Source organism: Petromyzon marinus, unplaced genomic scaffold (assembly GCF_048934315.1).
Source record: "Petromyzon marinus isolate PM22_M1 ecotype Great Lakes invasive population unplaced genomic scaffold, UKy_Petmar_22M1.pri1.0 PM_G_Scaffold_27, whole genome shotgun sequence".
Classification (NCBI taxonomy): Eukaryota; Metazoa; Chordata; class Hyperoartia; order Petromyzontiformes; family Petromyzontidae; genus Petromyzon; species Petromyzon marinus.
The window spans coordinates 249582-277020 of NW_027422839.1; the positions used below are offsets into that span (position 1 = coordinate 249582).

The 27439-nt window shown below is 50.7% G+C and overlaps 1 protein-coding gene across 1 annotated transcript in view; it reads right to left on the minus strand.

Annotated features, from left to right (window-relative positions):
- Positions 1 to 5534: 5534 nt before the first annotated feature.
- Positions 5535 to 27439, minus strand: part of LOC142913989 (cadherin-2-like) — a 55725-nt gene continuing 33820 nt past the window's right edge. Inside the window, exons 11-14 of the mRNA XM_076061115.1 lie at positions 21088 to 21309; positions 20522 to 20661; positions 19045 to 19185; positions 5535 to 7840 (exon numbers count right to left, since the gene is read on the minus strand). Coding sequence (XP_075917230.1) covers positions 7577 to 7840; positions 19045 to 19185; positions 20522 to 20661; positions 21088 to 21309 — 767 coding nt within the window. The 3' untranslated portion in view covers positions 5535 to 7576. The remainder of the gene's footprint in view (positions 7841 to 19044; positions 19186 to 20521; positions 20662 to 21087; positions 21310 to 27439) is intronic.

Here is a 27439-nt window from a genome sequence, read left to right on the forward strand (position 1 = left end):
TATTGTTGCTACATTGTTGGCTACATTGGCATTGTTGCTACATTGGCATTGTTGTTACATTGGCGTTGTTGCTGCATTGGCATTGTTGTTACATTGGCATTGTTGCTGCATTGGCATTGTTTGATACATTGGCATTGTTGTTACATTGGCATTGTTGCTGCATTGGCATTGTTGTTACATTGGCATTGTTGCTGCATTGGCATTGTTGTTACATTGGCATTGTTGCTGCATTGGCATTGTTGTTACATTGGCATTGTTGCTACATTGGCATTGTTGCTACATTGGCATTGTTGCTACATTGTTGGCTACATTGTTGCTACATTGGCATTGTTGTTACATTGGCATTGTTGCTGCATTGGCATTGTTGTTACATTGGCATTGTTGCTGCATTGGCATTGTTGATACATTGGCATTGTTGCTACATTGGCATTGTTGCTGCATTGGCATTGTTGCTACATTGGTATTGTTGCTACATTGTTGGCTACATTGGCATTGTTGCTACATTGGCATTGTTGTTACATTGGCGTTGTTGCTGCATTGGCATTGTTGTTACATTGGCATTGTTGCTACATTGGCATTGTTGCTGCATTGGCATTGTTGCTACATTGGCATTGTTGCTGCATTGGCATTGTTGTTACATTGGCATTGTTACTGCATTGGCATTATTACATTGGCATTGTTGTTACATTGCCATTGTTGCTACATTGGCATTGTTGCTACATTGGCATTGTTGCTACATTGTTGGCTACATTGGCATTGTTGCTACATTGGCATTGTTGCTGCATTGGCATTGTTGTTACATTGGCATTGTTGCTGCATTAGCATTGTTGTTACATTGGCATTGTTGCTACATTGGCATTGTTGCTACATTGGCATTGTTGCTACATTGTTGGCTACATTGGCATTGTTGCTACATTGGCATTGTTGTTACATTGGCATTGTTGCTGCATTGGCATTGTTGTTACATTGGCATTGTTGCTGCATTGGCATTGTTGATACATTGGCATTGTTGCTACATTGGCATTGTTGCTGCATTGGCATTGTTGCTACATTGGCATTGTTGCTACATTGTTGGCTACATTGGCATTGTTGCTACATTGGCATTGTTGTTACATTGGCGTTGTTGCTGCATTGGCATTGTTGTTACATTGGCATTGTTGCTACATTGGCATTGTTGCTGCATTGGCATTGTTGCTACATTGGCATTGTTGCTGCATTGGCATTGTTGTTACATTGGCATTGTTACTGCATTGGCATTGTTGTTACATTGGCATTGTTGTTACATTGGCATTGTTGCTACATTGGCATTGTTGCTACATTGGCATTGTTGCTACATTGTTGGCTACATTGGCATTGTTGCTACATTGGCATTGTTGCTGCATTGGCATTGTTGTTACATTGGCATTGTTGCTGCATTAGCATTGTTGTTACATTGGCATTGTTGCTACATTGGCATTGTTGCTGCATTGGCATTGTTGCTACATTGGCATTGTTGCTACATTGTTAGCTACATTGGCATTGTTGCTACATTGGCATTGTTGCTACATTGGCATTGTTGCTACATCGTTGCTACATTGTTGCTACATTGGCACTCGTGCACCGCCCGTGCTTCTGGTGTGCTACACTTGGGCTATGCCCCCCATCCCCAAACCTTCACAAACACTTTGCCTTTAGAGGCTGACCCCTTTGCCTGATGATGACCGCTTTGTGTCGCAATCGAAACGTCGTGGTTTAATTTATATTTAACCTTTATTTTTATTTTCTTTACCTACGTGACTTTACCGAAAGAGCCAGAGTGTGTGGATCCTTTGCAGTCACGACAACTTCCAATCTAGAATGAGTGCGCTTCGCTTGCAATCCGGCTTGATCTCCCTGGGCGCTGCGGTTTCAACAATGCCCACGACGTAACGCACTTTTGTCTCTCGCTCCAAAAGATCATTGTTGCTCTCCAGCAACGTTTCACGCGGCAAGCCGCTTCGTAGAGCTGCCGTCTGTGGCCAGTTCGCCGCTCTAAAAGAAGCTCATCGTTCAATGGGCCTTACCTGCTGAGATAAAAAAAAATTGGTTTTCATTTATTTTTATTTTATTGATTTTTTTACCTACGTGACTTTACCGAAAAAAACAAAGAGTAAGATCAAAATGGTTTAGTTTTTTTTTGTTTATATTTTTTTATTCATTTTTTTAACCTTTCCTATACTTTGCACTCCTATTGTGGTGTTCTTGTATTGTTTGCTGTTGTGACGTCTGACATGGCCTTCTTACCGGTGGAGAAATGTTAACGGCCTCACCTGGCATACAGGAGGTCGTGGATTCCATGCCGACTCTGACGCCTGCTGTATATTTGGAGCTTGCGTGTTCTCCACGTGGTCGCGTGGATTTTTCTCCAGGTCCTCCGATTGTTCCCTACACATTTAAAAACGTGGCTTTTTAGAGTATTTGGCTGCTATACATTTCCACGTGATAAGCCACTTGGTTGAGCTATCATTTGTGGCCAGGTCACTTCTGAACGAGAGCTATACAGCTCAGTGGGCCTTACCTGGGAAAATAAAAAAAATAGTTAATAGTACCGGACATCTGTGAAAAACAGCTTCATAGCTCATCGGATTCCTCCAATATAAATACATCTTCTCATTCTGGATAAATGGGTGTGCCATTTAATCGATCGGCTGGTTGTGTGTGGTGGGGTCAAGTTGCGGTTACTCCCACCATCTTCCAAGACGTCGTGGACAGCGCCGCTCACCCTCTGTAGAACTCCTTCCAAGACGTCGTGGACAGTGGTCACCCTCTGTAGAACTCCTTCCAAGACGTTGTTGACAGCGGTCACCCTCTGTAGAACTCCTTCCAAGACGTTGTTGACAGCGGTCACCCTCTGTAGAACTCCTTCCAAGACGTCGTGGACAGCGCTCACCCTCTGTAGAACTCCTTCCACGACGTCGTGGACAGTGGTCACTCTCTGTAGAACTCCTTCCAAGACGTCATGGACAGCGCCGCTCACCCTCTGTAGAACTCCTTCCAAGACGTCGTGGACAGCGGTCACCCTCTGTAGAACTCCTTCTGCCTGCAGTGTGGCATGAGTCAGCAATTGCAGCTCTGCGCCGTCACTTCTATTGTCCACTTATCTCATTGCATTGCTTCTAGGCGGTCGCTCTCATTCCCAGTCCGCGTATAGCAGCGTCAATGCCAGTCACCCGATTGGTCACCCACCCATTCAAGCCAACAATTTTGACCGATCTTTAAATGGGCCCACCCTTGTCAGATCACAGACACTAAGCAGGGTTTAGCCGGTGCAATACTTGCATGGGAGACTGCCGGGGACTACCAGGCTTGGCCTACGAGGTGGTCAGGAGATGGCAGCGTAGCCATGGATTCTTGAATCTATCAGTGTGGAGCTTTTGAGTGCTCCCCCCCCCCCCCCACCTTTTATGTAAATGCTGTTTAATGTTTACAATAATATTGTGTTCATGTCACATGTTTGGTGCCCTCGTTTTCACGCTTCTACATTCTTGTTTTTGTGGCATGGAGACTCCCATCAGCCGTAATCATTCCACTTTCCGGACGGAGGCCTCCCCGCGCAATCGCCACATCTCTCGCGATCCTGCAGATCTATAATGATCCAGACTTAGCGCCTGTGCACGCGGGGCACAATTCATCGCTCCATCTCCTCGGTTGGCGCCGCCTCGGTCGAGTATCTTCCGTTGGATGCCACTCCGGTCCGTTTTTTCCTTGACCATCGTCCCCATCGTCCCTCTCCTGCCCAAGGTGGCTTCTCTCGACAGTTTGAACGACGTCACGAAACACCCGTGTGTATTATCTGACCCTCGTGTTGTCCGTGCAGTACGTGTGTTGAACTTCTTTGGCACCACCGTGCGTAGCCACGAACCCTGTGTACATTATCTGACCCTCGTGTTGTCTGTACATACGTACGTACGTGCGTGTGTGTGTACGTGTTGAACTTCTTTGGCACCACCGTGCGTAGCCACGAACCCTGTGTGCATTATCTGTCCCTCGTGTTGTACGTGCGTGCGTGTGTACGTGTTGAACTACTTTCGCACCACCGTGCGTAGCCACGAACCCTGTGTACATTATCTGTCCCTCGTGTTGTCTGTGCGTGTGTGTGTACGTGCGTGCGTGCTTGTGTATGTGCGTAGCCAACCGTGCTAATCGAAGGTGCGGGCGGATGGACGACGAAAACGTTGTTCCTTTCACCATCTCTCAGTGTAATCCCAAGGGAGCATCTCGCCGTACTTCTTTGTGAGCGCCTCTGCGTTTGCATCCCGCATCTTTGTGACTGTTGACGATGCCGGTATTGTTGTGGCGTCTTCGATGTGTTCATTTGTGACAGGCGAGCGAGATCTCAAGAAAAGCTGCGTCGACAAGAAAGGTCAAACGAGGGAGGATAATCTCTGCGTTACCTCCCAGCAAGCGTCCTGCAATAGAGTGGGGCAACATCTTTGACTGGTTTGAGGATCCAGATGTCTACGCTTTTGAACCTGAGGATTAATAAATAATAAGTGTTTTTTTGAGCGACGTTGTTTTAACGTTGTTTTAACGTTGTTTTAACGTTGTTTTAACGTTGTGTTTTAACGCTATGTTTTGCGTTCAATGTTCTTGGTGAAATGGTGGCCAGGGTGGAGACTTTTAGCCACCGCGGTTAAAATATTTTGGGTGTTCAGTTTTAAGTAAGTGTTTTTGTTTTGATTTAAAGCTTTCGTGACTGCAGGGATTCATATTCTTGGTTCTTTCGGTAAAGTCACCACGTAGAAGGGAAACAATAAAATAATAAAAATATAAAACAATAAAATTATCACGGCGTTTTGACCGCAACACAAGCAATCATCGTCAGGTGTGAAAACCACAGCAAGAAAATTTGAAAAAAGTGGCGTTTTTTTACGTTAGCACCACGGAGAGCGATTTGGCAGTTTGTTTGGATGGACTCGTCTGAATAACTGCCAAATCGCTCTCCGTTGTGCGGAAACATGACTGATGACTCATCCATCTGAACAACCGCCAAATCGCTCTCCGTGGTGCTGACGTTAAGGAAAAACCGCCACTTTTTTCAAATTTTCTTGCTGTGGGTTTCACACCTGACAATGATTGCTTTGTGTTGCAGTCGAAACGTCGTGAGAATTTTATTGTTTTATATTTTTATTATTTTATTGTTTCCCTTCTACATGGTGGTGACTTTACCGAAAGAACCAAGAATAATAAAAGTGTCTTTCACCAATTTTCAGAGAGGAGGGGGGGACACTTTCGCCGATAAGTTTGAGTTGGGCGGCCACACATTTGAAACCACAGCTGGGGTTGACAGCATCATGATGATGATGGGGGGGGTGTTTTCACATTTGTGTATTGTCGGGGGTGGGGCGCACGTCAGAGGGCCGCGCTAAAGGCCCATCAGTGGCCGCTAGTGGCCTGCGGGCCTTGCAATGAAGAGCGAACTCTGTGTAGGTCGACGTTTGAAGGCTACGCCAGTCAAGTGGTGAAACAACAAGCTGGGTCATTCGGAATAGGCAACACATGGTTCACGTCAGTAGCAATGAACTGGCCATAAACTGTTTAATAAACACGCTTGACAGAACAGGAGCAGTATTACATCACTGGCGGGTGTGGACTTTCGTGGTATTATATACGTTGCGATTGTAAAGTAAATGTTAATTTTGTTCTGTTCGTTGCTGTAATATCGGTTCATCGAGTGCCGTCTCGTAAGGGCGACGTCAAGTGTACGCTCGAAATTAAAGCGCTTAAAATCTGCGAGTAATTCCGTGCCCTTTTTTTGCTTGTTCGACGTAAGGAAATACATTGGGAAAGGTCGCGAGTTCGTGAAACCCCGTCGCGAGTGTCAACTCGGCCCTTCGCAACTTTTGGAGTTGTTGACATCACCGGTTTCGATGAGGTCGGAGCTGCACGTGGCTGAGCTCCGGAAAATCGATCCCTTAGGTCGCCTTCAGCCTCGAGTGAAGGACCGGGGGGGGCGGTGCGTGAACAAACATTTTAAATTTCGATTTAAAGCTTTCGTGACTGCAAGGATTCATCTTCTTTGGTTCATTCGGTAAAGTCACGGAGAATGAGCGCCCTCCAGACAGTCTCGTCCCTTCACCCGATGAAGGCCACTTGTGTTGTGGCCGAAACGTCGTGAGAATATTATTGTGTTATTTTATTTTATCAATTTATTATTTTATTCTCATTCTACGTGACTTTACCGAAAGCAAAGAAGATGAAACATTTTAAACTCGACGCGACGACCTGACCCCCCCCTTCTTAAACGGGCGCGAAAAAAAAGCGGCGTTTAGAGTCGAGGTGACGTTCGCGAACATCGTGGTACAAGGGGCGCGCGCTGTGACCGCGATACTGAGAAACGTTTATTTTTTTTATTTTACCGGGTACACATGTATATAACAAAAATAGAGAAGTGATAACTCAACGCGTGGAACACTTACAGCAGCAGCTAAATGCTCACGAAAAATAAACATGCCGTAGAGACGTTGTTTCTAAATGCGGAGCGGGGGAAAACACCGGAGCACATGAGAAAACTCGCACTGCCATGGGGAGACGCGCAAACTCCAAATATACAGGAGCAGCAGCAGGAGGCCGTGTCAGGGTCTGGAGTGAACCCACAACCTCCTGCGTACCAGGAGGTCGTGGGTTCATCTCCTAGCCACCGTGACTAGCAGTCTCTGCCTACCCCGCAAGGGTGAGAGCACGGTGGTACGGCATTACGGTACGGGATTGCTCTGCTGCTTGTGCGGTACATCATGTGGACCGTACGATGTGTTGTTGTTCCGTGACGAGTGTCACGGTGGTGTCATTCCTCACCAGCGCAAGTGATCAATCAAGCTAAGGTTCTTAATTTATAATAATTAAACTACGCCCTTGATAATCAAACGACGCTATTGTCCTCAAGGGCGGATTAAAAACAGAACTGAAACATCAACATCAGCAGCAGGACGTGAGGTGGGTGTGGTGGTAGTGGTGGGTGTGGTGATAGTGGTGGTAGTGGTGGGTGTGGTGGTAGTGGTGGTAGTGGTGATAGTGGTGGTAGTGGTGGTAGTAGTGGTAATAGTGATGGTAGTGGTAGTAGTGGTAGTAGTAGTGGTAGTAGTTGTGATAGTGGTAGTAGTGGTGGTAGTGGTGGGTGTGGTGGTAATAGTGGTAGTAGTGGTGGTAGTGGTAGTAGTGGTTGTAGTGGTGGGTGTGGTGGTAGTGGTGGGTGTGGTGGTAGTGGTGGGTGTGGTGGTAGTGGTAGGTGTGGTGGTAGTGGTGGTAGTGGTGATAGTGATGGTAGTAGTAGTGGTAGTAGTGGTGGTAGTGGTAGTAGTAGTGGTGAGTGTAGTGGTAGTAGTGGTAGTAGTGGTGGTAGTAGTAGTGGTGAGTGTAGTTGTAGTGGTAGTAGTGGTGGTAGTAGTAGTGGTGAGTGTAATAGTAGTGGTAGTGGTAGTAGTGGTGATAGTGGTAGTAGTGGTGATAGTGGTGGTAGTGGTAGTAGTAGTGGTGAGTGTAGTTGTAGTGGTAGTAGTGGTAGTTGCAGTGGTAGTAGTGAGTGTAGTAGTAGTGGTGATAGTGGTAGTAGTGGATGTTCTCAGTCTGAGTCGCCAGCGTACAAGTCCGCCAGCTTGTGGAAGTCCGACAGATTGTGGAAGAAGTTCGGCCCCCACGTGTCCAGGACCCCGTGGCTGTGGTCGGCGTCCCACGGTGAGGAGCCGCTCAGTGAGGAGCTCAGTGAGGAGCTCAGTGAGCTCAGTGAGCTAAGTGAGCCGGCCTCGGAGCCGGAGCCCTCGTACGCGAAGACGGCCAGCGAGTCGTACGGAGGTGACATCTCATCGGCATCGGCCGCACGCAAACTCTGCAGGTGCAGCGGTGGTGGTTCAAGTAAGTGGTGTGTGATGGTGGTGATGGTGGTGATGTTCAAGTGAGTGGTGTGTGATGGTGATGGTGTTCAAGTGAGTGGTGTGTGATGGTGGTGATGGTGGTGATGTTCAAGTGAGTGGTGTGTGATGGTGATGGTGTTCAAGTGAGTGGTGTGTGATGGTGGTGATGGTGGTGATGTTCAAGTGAGTGGTGTGTGATGGTGTTCAAGTGAGTGTTGTGATGGTGGTGATGGTGATGGTTCAAGTGAGTGGTGTGTGATGGTGGTTCAAGTGAATGGTGTGTGATGGTGGTGATGGTGTTCAAGTGAGTGGTGTGTGATGGTGGTGATGGTGGTGATGATGTTCAAGTGAGTGGTGTGTGACGGTGGTGATGGTGTTCAAGTGAGTGGTGTGTAATGGTGGTGATGGTGTTCAAGTGAGTGGTGTGTGATGGTGATGATGTTCAAGTGAGTGTTGTGATGGTGATGTTCCAAGTGAGTGGTGTGATGATGGTGATGGTGTTCAACCCCCTACCTCCTCGCGGTGCCGGACGGGCAACTCTGTCGTGGACAGTGCTGTGGGGGGAGGGCTAATTCCGATTGGTTCATCCCCTCATGGCGTCTGTGACCACCACAGGGGCTAAACGGGGGCTCTGGATGGGTAGAGGGGCTGGTAACCCCTCCACCTTCAAAAAATTACCGCGAAACTACGACTTAAACTTAAATATGTGTAGAGGTGTTAACTACGCGCTGTTGCGTAACCTGCATTTCCACCAGGGCAGTGCAGCATTACCCCTGGGTACAACGGTTGGGGTCAGTCGAGGTGAAACGGATCGTAGCCAGGGTTTAGTACGAACCAATCAGACGGTTCTACGTGGGAATGTATGATTGGTTCTACCTGGCCACGAAGGAGTATAAGACGGGTGACCCAACGGACCTCAGGGAGTTCTCTCCCTGCACGAAGACAGAAGACTAGGCTGAAGCCTAGCTAGGACCCTGGACCAGCCTCCCAGCCCTTCTAAGAGCTAAGGCTCGGCATACCCAGTGGTCAGGACCCACCGGGCCAGCGGTGGGTCAGATAGCCTCCCCTAGGTCCTAGCCGGAGGACTAGGATAGCGGTAGACGTGTGAGTCCCGCCAAGTCCGGAGGTTGTACCTCCTTAGGTATCAAGGAGGTTAGCGGTAGACGTGTGAGTCCCGCCAAGTCCGGAGGCTGTACCTCCTTAGGTATAAAGGAGGTTAGCAGTAGACGTGTGAGTCCCGCCAAGTCCGGAGGCTGTACCTCCCTAGGGTATCGGGTGAGGGGACCGAATATCCCTCTGTGTGTGTTAAGCATTGTATAAGGAAATAATACAATAAACAGAGTGTGCCTCCTTAAGAAGTCTGCTCGTCCTTACAACACTACAACTGGTGTCAGGAGTGGTTGGAAATGGAAACCAGAAGTTCAGCCCACGCGCGGAGCCAGAACGAAGATAACGCTGTCTCACCTGCAAGCACCGCCAGCTCCACTGAAAATGCTGCCGCGTTGACGGCCGCCCAGCCACCGGTTGAGCAGCCGGTCGCTCCCCCTGCCATGGGGGACGGACTCAGGGCAGCACACGGCCGTCTCGCTCAACTCCTACATGCCGCGGCCTCCATTCTCGAGGAGATCAACTTGGAGGTCGCGGGCAGGCCGAGTCAACCGCCGGCAGACGTTCCAGCTATCGGCCGGGGCGGACATTTTGATTTTCCCGCCGGAGAACCACGTGATCCCGCCGGAAGCGGAAGCCAGGGGCATCCTGGGAACGCGGGGGGCCAATGAAAACCCGCAACGTCATCAGCACGCGACGCTGCGAATTCAAGTTCCTCAGCGGACGCCGCGTCATCACTGTACCGACATGGTACAGTAGACTCTATCGGCCGGGAAATCGCCGATCTCCGGCTCGAGACGGTGCAAGCTGAGGGGGAGATGACGTCCGCCCTCCAACAACGCCTGCCCATCTTCCGGGAATTCACATCTGAAGGGGGCGACTGGGCGGTGTTCCAGCGTCGCTTCCTGAGCCACCAAGAGATGGTGGGCTGGTCGGACGCACAGGCGCTCCGAGCGCTACCGGCCACTCTGGACGACGACGCTCTCGCCTCGCTCCTCACCATCCCCAGGCACAAAAGGGCGACTCTTCAATCGGCCCTCCGACGGATGTCCGACGTCTACGGGCCTCCATCCGACGTCCACAGCCGATTTTACGACAGGCGACGCCGCCCTAAAGAGTCTCCGTTGGCATTCCGGACCGCTCTACTGGCGATGGCAAGAGCGGGTTACCCTCGCATGGACGACGAGGCCATCGACGCCATCATTCTCCAGAAGATGCTGGAGCTGGCGCGCGAGCTGCGCATCGTCATCCAAGCGGTGGATGACGACAGTATGTGCTCGCTACGAGCCGCTCGGTGCATCCACGCACATCTGCTGCTCCACACGGAATTGACCATCGCCGCCTTGGCTTCGACGTCGGAGCCTACCAGCAGGGACGCCGAGTTCTCCCCCGACCGGGCCTTCATGGCGACCAGGTCAACGGGCTGTGCGATCGTCCGACCACGCTGGTCGTCGCAACGACCAGCAGCGGGGACGGCCTTCTCCACGCGGCGACGTGACGTGCTTCAACTGTGGCCGACGAGGCCACATCTTTTCTGACTGCCGTGCGCCTCGACAACGCCACTCCGCATCCCGGGGCCAGAACTACAGGACGTCCACGGCATCGCGGCAAAACCAGGCAAGTCGCGACGCCTCTCACGCTCGGCCCTCATTCACACCATACACACCGCAACGCACAATAAAAAGGGCTCGCGATTCGGCGTGTGATGGGGGGTATTCTGGTGTTTGTTCGCGGCCACTCGGACCTGGGCAGTGGTCTGAGTTGGCCCATAGGGTAGTCGCGGCGACGGCAGGTTGGTCCGTGGTTGTCGGATCAATCGAGGGTGTGGAATTTCACGTGTTAGTCGATACTGGCGCGTCAGCTATGATCATTTCGGATTTGATTTACAATATACTGCCCGTACGATGCCGCCCCTTGAAACGGGTTTCTATCCCGTGTTTCGCCGCTAATGGCAGTTCGCTGGGCATTATCGGGCAAATTCGGGCGCAAATTTCGATTGGAGACATTAAATTGGCAGGGCCTATTTTGGTCTCTTCTTCCCTTGCCGTGTTTGTTAGGCACTGATTTTCTCGCGAAAATGCCTATTAAGATTCTTGTAGATCAAGGCTGCATCGAACTCCCGTCGGGTCGGCGGATGGCGTTCTTGTCCACACCCTCACATCCGCGCATGGCTAGTGCCTCGGTGCAGGCGTTTGTTGCGAGCACAGTCCGCATTCCGCCAGGGACACAAATGCTCGTGCCCTTGCAACTTAAAAAACCGCTAGCCCCGGAGGCCTCGGCACATGGCATTTTGCTGGGGCCTTCAAACGCAGCTGCTAAGGGGTTAGATTTGGTGGCTGCACAGACCCTCGTAGCAGCCGACAGGGAGCCGTTCTTGCAGGTTTTGAATGTCGGATTGTCCACAACCGTCATTCCGCAAGGACCCCGGTGCCATTGGGGACCGGAGTCGTGGGACACGTGCATGACACGCCGCAGATCCCACCTCCTTCCGAATCGGATGAGAGATGGTTGGACGCGCTTTGCACAGACACGGGTAATCTGTCTCATTCGCAGCGAATTAAATTGCGCGCTCTTCTGCGAGAATGCCCGATGTCTTTAATAAATCTAAATTTGATATTGGCTGTACCAAGCTGCTGCGTCACCACATTGATACTGGTGATGCTGCCCCGATTCGACAAAACCCGTTTCGGCTTAGCCCGGCGGAGAAACAGCATGTTAAATCGGCTGTGGATGACATGCTGGAGGCCGATATAATTTCTCCCTCCACTAGTCCCTGGGGTGCTCCAATAGTGCTGGTCAAAAAGCATGATGGCAGTCTCCGTTTTTGCGTTGATTTTCGGCGCCTAAATAAAATCTCGGTAGCGGACGCCTACCCTCTCCCTCGTATGGACGAGTCATTGGATGCCTTGGCAGGGGCGCACTATTTCTCCACCTTGGACCTTCTGTCGGGGTTTTGGCAACTCCCCCTCGACGAAGCGTCAAAACCTAAGACTGCTTTTCGGACACCACAGGGGCTTTTCGAGTTTAATAGATTGCCCATGGGTCTCGTCTCGGCCCCAGGACGTTCCAGAGGCTCATGGAGCTGGTCCTCGCTGGGCTCCAGTGGGACTCATGTCTCATTTATCTTGACGTCATCGTCTTTAGCCGCACGTTCGGCGAACACATCGAACGGTTGCGTGCTGTCTTCTTGAAAATGCGGGCCGCTAACTTGAAATCCAAGCCGCAGAAGTGTCATCTTCTGCGTGAGTCTGTGCGCTACCTGGGCCACATAGTTAGCCGCTTGGGCATCTCTACCGACCCTGAAAAAAACAAATGTGTTCGACATTGGCCGACCCCTACATCTGCGGGCAATGTTCATAGTTTTATTGGTTTTGCGTCGTACTACCGCCGGTTTGTTGCTGGCTTCGCGACGATTGCCAAGCCGCTCCACGCCCTTACGTCAAAAGGGGTGGCGTTTCATTGGGGGGACACAGAACAGGCCGCGTTCGACTCCTTGCGGAACGCGCTCGTGGCGGCACCGTCCCTTGCGTACCCCGATTTTTCCGTGCCATTCGTGTTGGACACCGACACTAGCAATACGGGGATTGGGGGTGTTCTGTCCCAAAAAGTTGATGGCATTGAAAGGGTTGTTGCCTATGGTAGCAGAGTCTTGTCTCTTGCTGAACAAAGATACTGTGTGACCAGACGTGAGCTGCTGGCCATTGTTTTTTTGATTCAACAATACAGGCCGTACCTGTATGGTCAGCATTTTACCGTGCGATTTGATCATTCGGCTTTACAGTACGCTCTGCGGGTTGACCAACCGTCCGGGCTGCTTTCTCGGTGGCTCGATGTCCTTCAGGAGTACGATTTCAATGTCACTTACCGTAGGGGTGCACAACACACAAATGCCGATGCGTTGTCTCGCCTCCCGCTGGCTCAAAAATGTGCATGTTTTTTGGGCTCGGGCCGTTGTAAGCCGCCACTGCCTGCGCAGGTCACGCCTCTCACAACGGTGTCAGCCACGCTTCCCGCCGCCTCAGCGCCGATATCGGATCATGCAGATCCAATGGCCAGTGACGATTTGCTGGGGCTAACTTTGGCCGAATGGAGTCGGCACCAGAGTGATGACATGTCGTTACTGAGGTTGCGTCGCCACGCGAATAATGCGGCTCCAAGACAGGGCAAATTTAATTCATTCGTCATGAAGCACGGCTTGTTGATGCATTGGGATGCTGACTCGTGTCAACATAAAATCGTCGTGCCGTCCGCCTTGCGATGCAAAGCCGTATGGGCGGCGCATGAGCGTTTATTGCATCTGGGTGTTCATAAGACCATTGGGTTGTTGCGGTTGCAACTTTTCTGGCCGAGCATGCTGCGCGACATCACTGACATTTTGCTGGGATGCACCCATTGCGCGCAACGTAAACCGCCGGCTAAACCGGCATGTCCACCCCTGCAACCCATTTCGGTCTCTCGTATAAATGAGTTGGTGGCTCTCGATATTTTGGGCCCTTTTCCTACTACGCCACGGGGTAATAAGTACCTTCTGGTTGGGGTAGAGTATTTTATGCGGTGGCCTATGGCCTGGGCCCTCCCCAACCAGTCGGCGGCGGCCGTTGTGGACGCCTTTGTTCAGGGCTACGTCCTGGACAAGGGCGCATCAGAACGGTTGCTGACCGATCAGGGAAGAAATTTTTCGGGAGCCTTGCTGAATGATGTGTGCCGCCTGTTGGACACTAAGAAAGTGCGCACTTCGCCCTACCATCCCCAGACCGACGGCATGGTGGAGCGCCTTCATAGAACTCTCACCGCTATGTTATGCCATCAGGTCGATGAATCCCACCTCGATTGGGACTTGCAGGTTCCGGGGGTCCTCGCCGCATACCGTATGGCACCTCACGCGGCGACGGGATTTTCCCCGTTCTTTCTAATGTATGGCAGGGATGCCTTTCCTCCCGCCGACGTTCGGCTGGAAATCGAACAGCCACCGCAAAAGTCAAAGCTCGTTGACCACTTGCGATTCAGCCTCCGTAAGTTGGCCGAGGCACGGGAGGCCGCCATTGAAAATTCTGCTTCCCGCCAATGGGCGAATTTGCGACTGCGTGACCCTCGGACGTACACGCATCCGTGGGCACCGGGAGACAGGGCATGGCTCCACTGCCCCCAGGTGCCGGTGTCCACGTCGGCCAAACTCCTCAGACCATGGCGAGGCCCGGTTGAGGTAGTGGAAGTCCTGCGTCCCCAATGTGTTAAAATTCGCTGGGGACGGCGTCGCTGGTGCGTTCACCCCTCTCGGTTGAAACCCTTCGTCACGCCACGCGTCCCTCCACAACACACACGACACGGGGGCCGAGTGTGCGACGCGTTCGACGAGGCAGATGTTGCCCCATTGGTGCCTAATCCACAGCGCAGGCGTGTCATTCCTCCTGCATATGACGCGGGAGTGACGGCTCCAGGCAGGCCACGTTCAACCTCAATGGACCGTGGAGCAGCAGGTGTCCGTGTGGAGATGCCTAAAGGCCCACCGGATGCTCTTGCTCATCCTCCTCCTTCCCTTGTGCCGCCGACAAAGCCTGCCATCCCCTACGATGGTCCCGCGAAACACACGCGCGCGAAATCTCGCCGGTTGTTATCATGTTCTTTGGCATGTCTAGTGCCTTGTACATACGTTATGTTGTTAAGGGGGGTATTTATAGGGGTTTTATTGTTCTTGTTCTTGTTGTTCGTGAGGCACACTCACAATTCTTCTACCATTGGTAATTTCGGAGTTTCCCATTGTTGCAGCCAGGACGGCTGGAGCTTCCGAAGGAGGGGGTGATGTAGAGGTGTTAACTACGCGCTGTTGCGTAACCTGCATTGCCACCAGGGCAGTGCAGCATTACCCCTGGGTACAACGGTTGGGGTCAGTCAAGGTGAAACGGATCGTAGCCAGGGTTTAGTACGAACCAATCAGACGGTTCCATGTGGGAATGTATGATTGGTTCTACCTGGCCACGAAGGAGTATAAGACGGGTGACCCAACGGACCTCGGGGAGTTCTTTCCCTGCACGAAGACTGGGCTGAAGCCTAGCTAGGACCCTGGACCAGCCTCCCAGCCCTTCTAAGGGCTAAGGCTCGGCATACCCAGTGGTCAGGACCCACCGGGCCAGCGGTGGGTCAGATAGCCTCCCCTAGGTCCTAGCCGGAGGACTAGGATAGCGGTAGACGTGTGAGTCCCGCCAAGTCCGGAGGTTGTACCTCCTTAGGTATCAAGGAGGTTAGCGGTAGACGTGTGAGTCCCGCCAAGTCCGGAGGCTGTACCTCCTTAGGTATCAAGGAGGTTAGCGGTAGAAGTGTGAGTCCCGCCAAGTCCGGAGGCTGTACCTCCCTAGGGTATCGGGTGAGGGGACCGAATATCCCTCTGTATGTGTTAAGCATTGTATAAGGAAATAATACAATAAACAGAGTGTGCTCCTAAAGAAGTCTGCTCATCCTTACAACACTACATATGTAACAAATAAGCTTGTGCCGGAGGCCCCGGGGGGACAGGCGTCTATGACGTTTCCTGGCCAAACCCCAATTGGCGGAGCCAGGAGATTGAATCTCAAACCTCGGGGCTCCTCCAGAAACAACGAAAAGCCACTACGGATGGCCACGTGGAATATTTGAATGCTCACTGCGGAGGAGAGGCTACCACTCCTCTGTCGGGAGCTGGACCGGTACCGCCTGGATCTCTGTGGCATTTAGGAGGTCCGGTGTACCGGTTCTGGCTCCTGCCACCATGAGGGGTGGACAGTTCTCTACTCGGGGCAGGAGACTGCCAAACAGGGTGTGGCTCTTATTTTGAACAAAAAAATGAAGGGGGCGTGGGAGCGTGGCGGTGAGGTGTGGGAAGCTGTAAACCCCAGGCTACTTTGGGCTCGCCTTCCCATCAATCGGAGGCGAGGATTGGTGGTCGTGGTTACTTATGCCCCCACCGAAGACGAACATCCGTGGAGGGATGCAGGCAAAGCCGATGAGTCAGATGCCTTCTATGGCCTCCTGTCACAGGTGCTGGCCAAAGTGGCCCCTCGGGATAGAGTCATCTTGTTGGGTGACTTCAATGCCCGAGTTGGTCATGATGGTGTCACCTGGCCTGGAGTGATTGGAGGGCATGGGCCGGGTCAGCTTAATAACAACGGTAGGAGGCTGCTAGATTTTTGTGCAGCCCATGGACTTGTAATTACCAACACGCTGTTCCAGCATCGGCGCATCCACACAACATCATGGATGCATGCCGGGTCCAAGCAAGAACATCTGCTGGACTACATAGTGCCGGACCAGCGGATGCGAGCCCATGTCCTTGACACCAGGAACTACCGTGGAGCTGATCTGCCCTCTGACCATCGACTTGTCATCTGTAAGATGCGCCGCCCATTCTTCCGCTCCGGTGGTGGGTGTACATCCAGGACCCCATTCCAACCAAAAGTGGCCTGGTCTCGGTTATCTGATGAAAGTTGCAAGTGAGAATTTCATCATTGCCTGCGGCTGGGGTTGGCATCGTCCCGCACTCCTCCTGATGTCGAGGGTAAATAGGCGAGGTTTAGAACTGTGACTCATGTGGCTGCAATGTCTGCTTTGGGTACGTGGTCAGGACCTCCCCAGAGACCCTGGCTGACAGAGGAGGTGTTCAGGATGGTTGAGAAAAAACGACAGGCCCACTGTCATCGGCTACAGAATCCCACGTCAGAGAATGAGGCTTACGCAACCTTCACTTGGAGGTTCGGAGAGCCGTGAGGCGCTGCAAGGATGAGTGGTGGTCGCGGGTTGCTGAGGAGATGGAGTCTGCCTCAGTGGCCCGCGATCACAAATCTCTATTTAACTCCATCAAAAAAGTAACCTGCAGTGCCACACCTCTTACCATCATTACGGGAAAAAACGGTGATCCAATCTCTGACCCCCAGGAACAGGTTTGCAGATTTGCTGAGCATTTCTGTGAGGTCCTGGGGGAGGGAAAATCCCTCAGCCAGGAAAACATCGTGGCACAAAGTGAGGATGACCCTGCTGAGGCTGCGGTGCCTCAAATATTGGAAGTCACCCCCTGTGAGTGGCTGGCTGAAGTGCCATCTGTTCAGGAAGTACTGAGGGCGATCCGGAGTCTGAGACCAGGAAAGGCAACGGGCAAAGATGATCTCTCAAGCGAAATGCTGAGGGAAGGTGGAGTTTGTGCACAGACTGCCCTATATGACATCAAAACAACAGTCTGGACCACTGGATGGGTTCCGCAGGATTGGAAGGATGCCCTGGTGGTCCCCCTCTTTAAGAAGGGGGACCGCACAGACTGTAACAACTACAGGGGCATCTCACTCCTCAGTGTGCTGGGAAAGGTCCTGGCAAGGATTATTCAACATCGCCTTGCCAGGTACGCTGAGGAGAGGCTTGCGGAGCCCCAATGCGGTTTCAGGAAAGGGCGGTCCTGCACAGATGCCATATTCTCTGTCCGTCTGCTACAGCAGAGGTGTAGGGAATTCCAGCAAGACCTACATCTCTGCTTTATTGACCTGGTCAAGGCCTATGATACCATCAATAGGCCTGGGCTCTGGGTTGTTCTTCGTGCTTTTGGAGTACCTGACCCTCTGCTCACAATCATTAAGGACGTTCATGATGGTGAGCGGGCCCGGGTAAAACTACGTGGCCGGGAGTCCGAGCCTTTCCCTGTACACCTTGGGGTGCGACAGGGATGTCCTCTGGCTCCCACATTATTTAACATCTATTTCGACCACGTAGTTCGTGAAGCCTTCAATAGCTGTACTGGGGGAATCTCCATATGGTACAGATATAATGGGAGGCTGATCGATGCCCGGGTGCGGTCAAGGGATGGCTCCCTATTGCTCAACCACGTTATGTATGCTGATGATTTGGTAATAGCTGCTCATTCAGAGGAGGAGTTGGAGACGCTGCTGCTGAGACTAGAGCGTGCCACTAAGAGATGGGGCCTTACCATCAGCCCCACCAAAACTAAGCACCTGCCTGGGTATTTTGTACCATCAGACACTCCACCCCCACAACTCCCAATCGGTGACGGGGCAGTTGTGGAGAGAGTGGAGAGTTTCCCATACCTGGGAAGTGTGCTTATGACCGGCTCCAGTTTAACAGCAGAGGTCTCACTCCGAATCAGTCGAGCAGCTATCTATTCATCGGTTGCGTAACGCTGTGTGGACGCTACCTGGTCTGTCGCTCCGCACTAAGCTTCAGGTCTTCTCGGCCACGGTCATTCCCTCCCTTCTCTACGCTTGCGAAACGTGGACCCCCCTAATGGGACATCTTCGCCGGTTAGAAACATTTAGGCTGGCCTGCCTACGATCCATCCTGGGTTTAACCAGACTGGATTGTGTGAGGAGCTCACAAATCCTTGAAAGATCTGGGCAAGGTCCCATCGGTGAGCTCCTCCGGCGGGCAAGGCTGCGATGGCTGGGTCATGTAGCCCGCATGCCCAGCCACCGCATGCCGAAACAGCTTTTGTTCGGCCGGATCGAGGGGGCTAAACGGGCGCGGCACAGGCTAGAGAAGAGATGGAGTGATGTGGTACAGAAGGACGTGAAGCTGAGTGGACTTGCCGATGACTGGTACCAGCGGTGTCAAGATCGGCCTCTGTGGAGGAGGCTCGTGAAGGACGCTACTGGGCAGTTGGAGGTAGTCGCCCTCCAACAACAACGGAGGGCAGAGGAGCGACGCTCACAACAACGAGCGGAGCGCCGGGTGGCTAAAGCACAGCAGGTTGGCACAGTAGGAGGCACAGGTGGTGCATCAGCCAGTCATCTCAGTCAGTCGACCCGTGGCACCTGGGTCTGCCCCGTGACCTCCTGCCAGCGGGCGTTCGACACTCCACGTGGCCTCAAGGTGCTCATGTTCTGGCACAAGCGTCGTGGTGATGTCACCGCCACTTAGTGGCGAATGGCGGTTGTTGTTGTTGTGTGATGGTGGTGGTGGTGGTTCAAGTGAGTGTTGTGTGATGGTGATGGTGGTGATGATGTTCAAGTGAGTGGTGTGTGATGATGTTCAAGTGAGCGGTGTGTGATGGTGGTGATGTTGTTCAAGTGAGTGTTGTTGTGATGGTGGCGGTGGCACCGACCTTGCCGATGAAGGCTGCCATGTCTCTGGACAGCACGGTCTCTTCCAGGCGGAGTGATCCGGGACAATCGCCGCACGGCGGTGACAGCGGTGACGGCGGTGACGGCGGTGGTTCAAAGCGCAGCAACGTCGCATCGTAGTCCTGCAGTGCAGACACCGCAGCCTCACCACAGTCTCACCACAGCCTCACCACAGTCTCACCACGGCCTCACCACAGCCTCACCGCAGTCTCACCACAGTCTCACCACAGCCTCACCACAGTCTCACTGCAGCCTCACCACAGCCTCACCACAGCCTCATCACAATCTCAGCGCACGCCATCTCATTACACCGCATCGTCCGTGTCACTGTGGGTGGTGTCACTGTGTCACAGTTGTGCGGCAATATCTTTTCATCGGTTGCGTAACGCTGTGTGGAAGCTACCTGGTCTGTCGCTCCGCACTAAGCCTCAGGTCTTCTCGGCCACGGTCATTCCCTTCCTTCTCTACGCTTGCGAAACGTGGACCCCCCTAATGGAACATCTTCGCCGGTTAGAAACATTTAGGCTAGCCTGCCTACGATCCATCCTGGGTTTAACCAGGCTGGTTTGTGTGAGGAGCTCAAAAATCCTTGAAATGCGATGGCTGGGTCATGTAGCCCGCATGCCCAGCCACCGCATGCCGAAACAGCTTTTGTTCGGCCGGATCGAGGGGGTTAAACGGGTGCGGCACGGGCTAGAGAAGGGATGGAGTGATGTGGTACAGGAGGACGTGGAGATGAGTGGACTTGCCGATGACTGGTACCAGCGGTGTCAAGATTGGCCTCTGTGGAGGCTTGTGAAGGACGCTGCTACTGGGCAGTTGGAGGCATTCGCCCTCCAACAACAACGGAGGGCGGAGGAGCGACACTCACAACAATGAGCGGAGCGCTGGGTGGCTAAAGCATAGCAAGTTGGCACAGTCAGTCGACCCGTGGCACCTGGGTCTGCCCCGTGACATCCTGCCCACTGGCGTTCGACACTTCACGCGGCCTCAGGGTGCACATAGCCTGGCACAAGCGTCGTGGTGATGTCACCGCCACTTAGTGGTGAATGGCGGTTGTTGTTGTTGGTGTCACTGTGGGTGGTGTCACTGTGGGTGATGTCACTGTGGGTGGTGTCACTGTGGGTGGTGTCACTGTGGGTGATGTCACTGTGGGTGGTGTCACTGTGGGTGATGTCACTGTGGGTGGTGTCACCGTGGGTGGTGTCACCGTGGGTGGTGTCACCGTGGGTGGTATCACTGTGGGTGATGTCACTGTGGGTGGTGTCACTGTGGGTGGTGTCACTGTGGGTGGTGTCACTGTGGGTGATGTCACTGTGGGTGGTGTCACCGTGGGTGGTGTCACCGTGGGTGGTATCACTGTGGGTGGTGTCACTGTGGGTGGTGTCACTGTGGGTAGTGTCACTGTGGGTGGTGTCACAGTGGGTGATGTCACTGTGGGTGATGTCACCACCTCACCCGATCCTCCTCCCCCCCACCCTGCTCCGTGTAGTCGGTGGCCGCATTTACGAGCGGCTCCGCGAGGCTCCACCTGCCCACTTTGTCTCCATGGCGACGCCGTTTCAACGCCAACGCCAAGAGAAGGGAGCCTAGAACGCCTGTGCGGGGGTCACGGGGTCACGAGGTCGGAGCGGGGGTCGTGGGTCAGGATGAGGTGTGGGGGCAGGGCGGGGTCACGGGGTCGGAGCGGGGTCGTGGGTCAAGATGAGGTGCCGGGGTCACGGGGTCGGAGCGGGGGTGGTGGGTCAGGATGAGGTGCGGGAGGAGGGCGGATGAGGAGAGGGAGGAGGGGGAGGGAGGAGAAGGAGGAGTGAGTGAGTGAGGAGTGAGTGAGTGAAGGAGAAGGAGGAGTGAGTGAGTGAGGAGTGAGTGAGGGAGGAGGAGGAGGAGGAGAAGGAGGAGTGAGTGAGTGAGGAGTGAGTGAGTGAAGGAGAAGGAGGAGTGAGTGAGTGAGTGAGGAGTGAGTGAGGGAGGAGGAGGAGGAGAAGGAGTGAGTGAGTAGTAGGAGTGAGTGAGGAGCTGACCCAGTAAGATCACCAACACGACGATGGCCGAGACGGCGCTGGCGGCTCCGCTGGCGGCGCTGGCGTGGAGGCAGCGGCCGCGGCGGTCGCACGCGGCGCAGAGCGCCACCTGCAGCTGCCGCACGGCGCTCAGTGGCGGCGTGCCCGAGTCCCCGACGAGCAGCGCCACCCAGTGAAGCCCCTCCGCCAACGACGACTTGGCCAGCAGCTGCGAGCTGTTGCCTGCGCCGCCGCCGCCGCCGGGGGGACGCAGCACGTGGACAGACGCGGGGCCGTCGGAGGTGCCGGGGGGAGGGGCGAGGAAGTAAACAACAACAACATTATTCTTGGTTCTATTCGGTAAAGTCACCACGTAGGTAAAAAATAAAACAACAAAAATCACGACGTTTTGGCCACAACACAAGTGGCCTTCATCAGGTGAAGGGACCGCACTCCAACGCTGTCCTCATGACAGCACGGTCCCTTCACCTGATGAAGGCCACTTGTGTTGTGGCCGAATCCTCGTGATTTTTGTTCTTTTAATTTTACCTACGTGACTTTACCGAATAGAACCAAAGAGCATGGATCTTTGCAGTCACAAAAGCTTCAAATCTAGAAACAATATTCTTGGTTCTTTCGGTAAAGTCACCACGTAGAAAGGGAAACAATAAAATAATTAAAAAATAAAATGATGAAATTCTCACGACGTTTCGACTGCAGCACAAGCAATCATCAAGTGTGGAAACCACAGCAAGAAAAACCACAGCAAGAAAATTTCGAATGTTCTCGCTGTGTTTTTCACACCTGACGATGATTGCTTGTGTTGCAGTCGAAACGTCGTGATAATTTTATTGTTTTATATTTTTATTATTTTATTGTTTCCCTTCTACGTGGTGGTGACTTTACCGAGAGAAGCAAGAATTTGAATCCCTGCAGTCAGGAAAGATTTAAATCAAAACAACAATGGCAAGCGTCACAGAAATTAGTTTGTCAATGTAAATGACGACAATGACAACGACGACGACGATGATTTAAATTTTGATTTAAAGCTTTCGTGACTGCAAGGATTCATCTTCTTTGGTTCTTTCGGTAAAGTCACGTAGAATGAGAATAAAATAATAAAATAACACAATGAAATTCTCACGACGTTTCGGCCATAACGCAAGCGGCCGTCTTCAGGTGAAAGGTACAGAACTGTCGGGACGACAGAGCTTCAATGAACGATGTTAAGATTCGTAGCGACTTTTAAGCTGGTTGGGAGAATTGAGGCACCTTGACAAAGGTGTTTACATATCAAATAGCTGAGGGATTAGCTTGTGACTGGTCACAGGAATGGCTATGTTAAAGTCAAAACCTACACATCCACAGAGGCAACTAGTAATATAGCATTGAAATAGCTAAGGGATTAGCTTGTGACTGGTCACAGAAATAGATGTTAAAGTAAAGGCCTACACATCCACAGAGCTTCTATGAACGCTGTTGAGATTCATAGCGACTTTAAGTTGGTTGGGAGAGGTGAGGCACCTTGACAAAGGGGTTAGCTTGTGCAAATAGCTGAGGGATTAGCTTGTGACTGGTCACAGGAATGGCTATGTTAAAGTCAAAACCTACACTACCAAAGAGGCAACTAGTAATTTAGCATTGAAATAGCTAAGTGATTATCTTGTGACTGGTCACAGAAATAGATGTTAAAGTCAAAGCCTACACATCCAGAGAGGCACCTCGTACATGGACGCAAAAGGGGGCTGCAACAAATCAACTGTCATACAGTAAACCGATGCGAAAAACCTAATTCTAAATGACATCAATATAATAAATGTACTGAATATATTCTTCAATAAGCTGAGCTATTAACATTAACTGGGTATACACTACACTATATAATGAATACCATATAGTAAACCAATAAAAAAAATATATAAACTACCTCAATGATATATCACAATGTTATATGGTGAAAAAACGGGTGGATTCTTACCTTCCACTTCAGCACCACGGACAGCTACGAGCCCCGTTCTTCCATAAGGTCGGGCGTAGAGTGGCAGTCTGGATGGCGTCAGTTTCGAATTTTTCCATGAATACGTTGGCTACAACCGGAGATAGGGGGGAGCCCATTGGGGTGCCCTCAGTTTGTTTGTAGAAAGTTCCATTCCAGGTGAAGTATGTGTTGGTTAAGCAATGTCTCACCAGGGGGGGTACATCAGTGTGCAGTCCTTGATGAACCAGGTCTTCAATGATAGCAATGGTGTCAGGTACCGGAACTTTGGTGAACAAGGACACCACATCAAAACTGACAAGCAGGTCGTCTGGGGACAGGGAAATGCCTTTGATAATCGATACCAAGTGAGTGGAATTTAGTACCGCAGAGGTGTTTTTTCCAGTGAAAGGTCGTAGTATATCAGAAAGAAAACGTGCCAGTTTATAGGTGGGGGAGTTGATAGTAGAGACGATGGGACGAAGGGGTGTATCTTTCGATTTAAAGCTTTCGTGACTGCAAGGATTCATCTTCTTTGGTTCTTTCGGTAAAGTCACGTAGAATGAGAATAAAATAATAAATTGATCAAATAAAATAACACAATAATATTCTCACGAAGTTTCGGCCACAACACAAGCGGCCTTCATCAGGTGAAGGGACGAGACTGTCTGGAGGACAGCGCTGGAGTGAAAAAAGCCACGCTCAGATCGTGACCTTTAAGCTGTGTGAGAAGAAACAAAGCGCCTTGACAAAAGAATTAGCATAGAATTTAGCATTGAAATGGCTGAGTGATTAGCTTGTGACTGGTCACAGAAATGGCTATGTTAAAGTTAAAGCATACACATCCGCAGAGACACCCCTTGACAAAGGAATTAGCATAGAATTTAGCATTGAAATAGCTAAGTTAAAGCATACACATCCGCAGAGGCACCCCTTGACAAAGGAATTAGCATAGAATTTAGCATTGAAATAGCTGAGTGATTAGCTTGTAAGAGGTCACAGAAATAGCTATGTTAAAGTCAGAGCATACACATTCACAGAGGCACCTAGTACAAATCAAACAGGAGAATTTAGCATTTAAATAACTAGGCGAATTTAACATTGAAATAACTGAGTGATTAGCTTGTGACTGGTCACAGAAATGGCTATGTTGAAGTCAAGGCCTACACATCTGAGCTATTCACAGTAACTGGGTATACACTACAATATATAATGAATACTACATAGTGAACCAATAAAAAACTAAAATATAAATTACCTCAATGTTATCAATAAACTCTATATATTCTCCAATCAGCTAAGCTACCAACAAAAAGTCGTTATATATCACAATGCTATATGGCGAAAAAAATGGGTGGATTCTTACCCTCAACTTTAGCAACACGGATAGCTACGGGCCCCGTTCAGACGGACGAGTTCATCCATGGTCGGAACAGAGGAGGGGGAGAGAGACAGCTGCGAGGCGCTGTTATACTCCATGTTGTAAACCATACCATTAACCGTGGTGTGAGAGGTATTAAAAGTCAATGTCAGCGAAAGAGCTGCGGTCTGTAGGTCATCGTAAAATACAATTAATTAAGAATGGAAATGGTTTAAAACATCTTTCCAATGGTTACTAAGCCAGAATCCATCTTCTCGGTTGAAATTGTCTCTGTGCTTGTATATGTGAATGGCCTCATCAACGAATCTCTCATGGTAGCCGGTTGGTTTGCAAAGAACCTCCGTCTTGGAGCAGTCAATGTCATGTGAGCCCACTGAATTATAACAATGATCTGTCACGGCAGAGGAGTTCGTTCTACCGTGTTTCAAGTCTGCTTTATGTTCGCGGATGCGGTCCGAGATATGTTGTTTGGTTTCTCCAATGTAGCTACTACCACAGAGGCACTTTAGTTTGTAAACGCCCGGGTACTGTATGTCTGGAACAGCATCTTTTACAGATGGAACTAGATCACGGATTTTATGTAATGTGTTGAATCGGACCTGGATCTTGTGTTTATTCAGGATTTTGGAGATCTTTTTAGTGACCCCTGCAATGTAGGGTAAGGTGATGGTTTTGAGTGCCTCCACAAGAGGATCCTTCTTCATGACTGGAGTGATGGCTTTGCGGATTGTGTAGTCGGAGTAACCATTAGCCCTGAGAGCCTGGTGTACGTGCTTGAGTTCACTGGTAATGTGTTCCTGGTCGGAAATGCATTGGGCTCTATGGTATAGAGTCTTGATGATGGAGTTCTTCTGGGATGGATGGTGGTGGCAATCCGGTTTCAAGTAAGCATCTGTATGGGTAGCTTTCCTGTAGACAGAGTGGCTCATTGAACCATCATGTCTCCTTTTAATTAAGACATCCAAAAAGGGTAGTTTGCCATTTTTTTCGACCTCCATGGTAAATCTGATGGCTGGGTGTATGGAATTGATGTGGTCGCGGAATTGGTCTAGAGCAGGCTGGCCATGTGGCCAGATGACAAAGGTGCCATCCACGTACCTCTTCCATAAGGTCGGGCGTAGAGTGGCAGTCTAGATGGCGTCAGTTTCAAATTTTTCCATGAATACGTTGGCTACAACCGGAGATAGGGGGGACCACATCAATTCCATACACCCAGCCATCAGATTTACCATGGAGGTCGAAAAAGATGGCAAACCACCCTTTTTGGATGTCTTATTTAAAAGGAGACATGATGGTTCAATGAGCCACTCTGTCTACAGGAAAGCTACCCATACAGATGCTTACTTGAAACCGGATTGCCACCACCATCCATCCCAGAAGAACTCCCTCATCAAGACTCTATACCATAGAGCCCAATGCATTTCCGACCAGGAACACATTACCAGTGAACTCAAGCACGTACACCAGGCTCTCAGGGCTAATGGTTACTCCGACTACACAATCCGCAAAGCCATCACTCCAGTCATGAAGAAGGATCCTCTTGTGGAGTCACTCAAAACCATCACCTTACCCTACATTGCAGAGGTCACTAAAAAGATCTCCAAAATCCTGAATAAACACAAGATCCAGGTCCGATTCAACACAGTACATAAAATCCGTGATCTAGTTCCATCTGTAAAAGATGCTGTTCCAGACATACAGTACCCGGGCGTTTACAAACTAAAGTGCCTCTGTGGTAGTAGCTACATTGGAGAAACCAAACAACATATCTCGGACCGCATCCGCGAACATAAAGCAGACTTGAAACACGGTAGAACGAACTCCTCTGCCATGACAGATCATTGTTATAATTCAGTGGGCTCACATGACATTGACTGCTCCAAGACGGAGGTTCTTTGCAAACCAACCGGCTACCATGAGAGATTCGTTGATGAGGCCATTCACATATGCAAGCACAGAGACAATTTCAACCGAGAAGATGGATTCTGGCTTAGAAACCATTGGAAAGATGTTTTAAACCATTTCCGTTCTTAATTAATTGTATTTTACGATGACCTTCAGACCGCAGCTCTTTCGCTGACATTGACTCTTAATACCTCTCACACCACGGTTAATGGTATGGTTTACAACATGGAGTATAACAGCGCCTCGCAGCTGTCTCTCTCCCCCTCCTCTGTTCCGACCATAGATGAACTCGTCCGTCTGAACGGGGCCCGTAGCTATCCGTGTTGCTAAAGTTGAGGGTAAGAATCCACCCATTTTTTCGCCATATAGCATTGTGATATATAACGACTTATTGTTGGGAGCTTAGCTGATTGGAGAATATATAGAGTTTATTGATAACATTGAGGTAATATATATTTTAGTTTTTTTTATTGGTTCACTATATATTATTCATTATATATTGTAGTGTATACCCAGTTACTGTGAATAGCTCAGATGTGTAGGCCTTGACTTCAACATAGCCATTTCTGTGACCAGTCACAAGCTAATCACTCAGTTATTTCAATGCTAAATTCGCCTAGTTATTTCAATGCTAAATTCTCCTGTTTGATTTGTACTAGGTGCCTCTGTGAATGTGTATGCTCTGACTTTAACATAGCTATTTCTGTGACCAGTTACAAGCTAATCACTCAGCTATTTCAATGCTAAATTCTATGCTAATTCCTTTGTCAAGGGGTGCCTCTGCGGATGTGTATGCTTTAACTTAGCTATTTCAATGCTAAATTCTATGCTAATTCCTTTGTCAAGAGGTGCCTCTGCGGATGTGTATGCTTTAACTTTAACATAGCCATTTCTGTGACCAGTCACAAGCTAATCACTCAGCCATTTCAATGCTAAATTCTATGCTAATTCTTTTGTCAAGGTGCTTTGTTTCGTCTCACACAGCTTAAAGGTTGCGATCTGAGCGTGGCTTTTTTCACTCCAGCGCTGTCCTCCAGACAGTCTCGTCCCTTCACCTGATGAAGGCCGCTTGTGTTGTGGCCGAAACGTCGTGAGAATATTATTGTGTTATT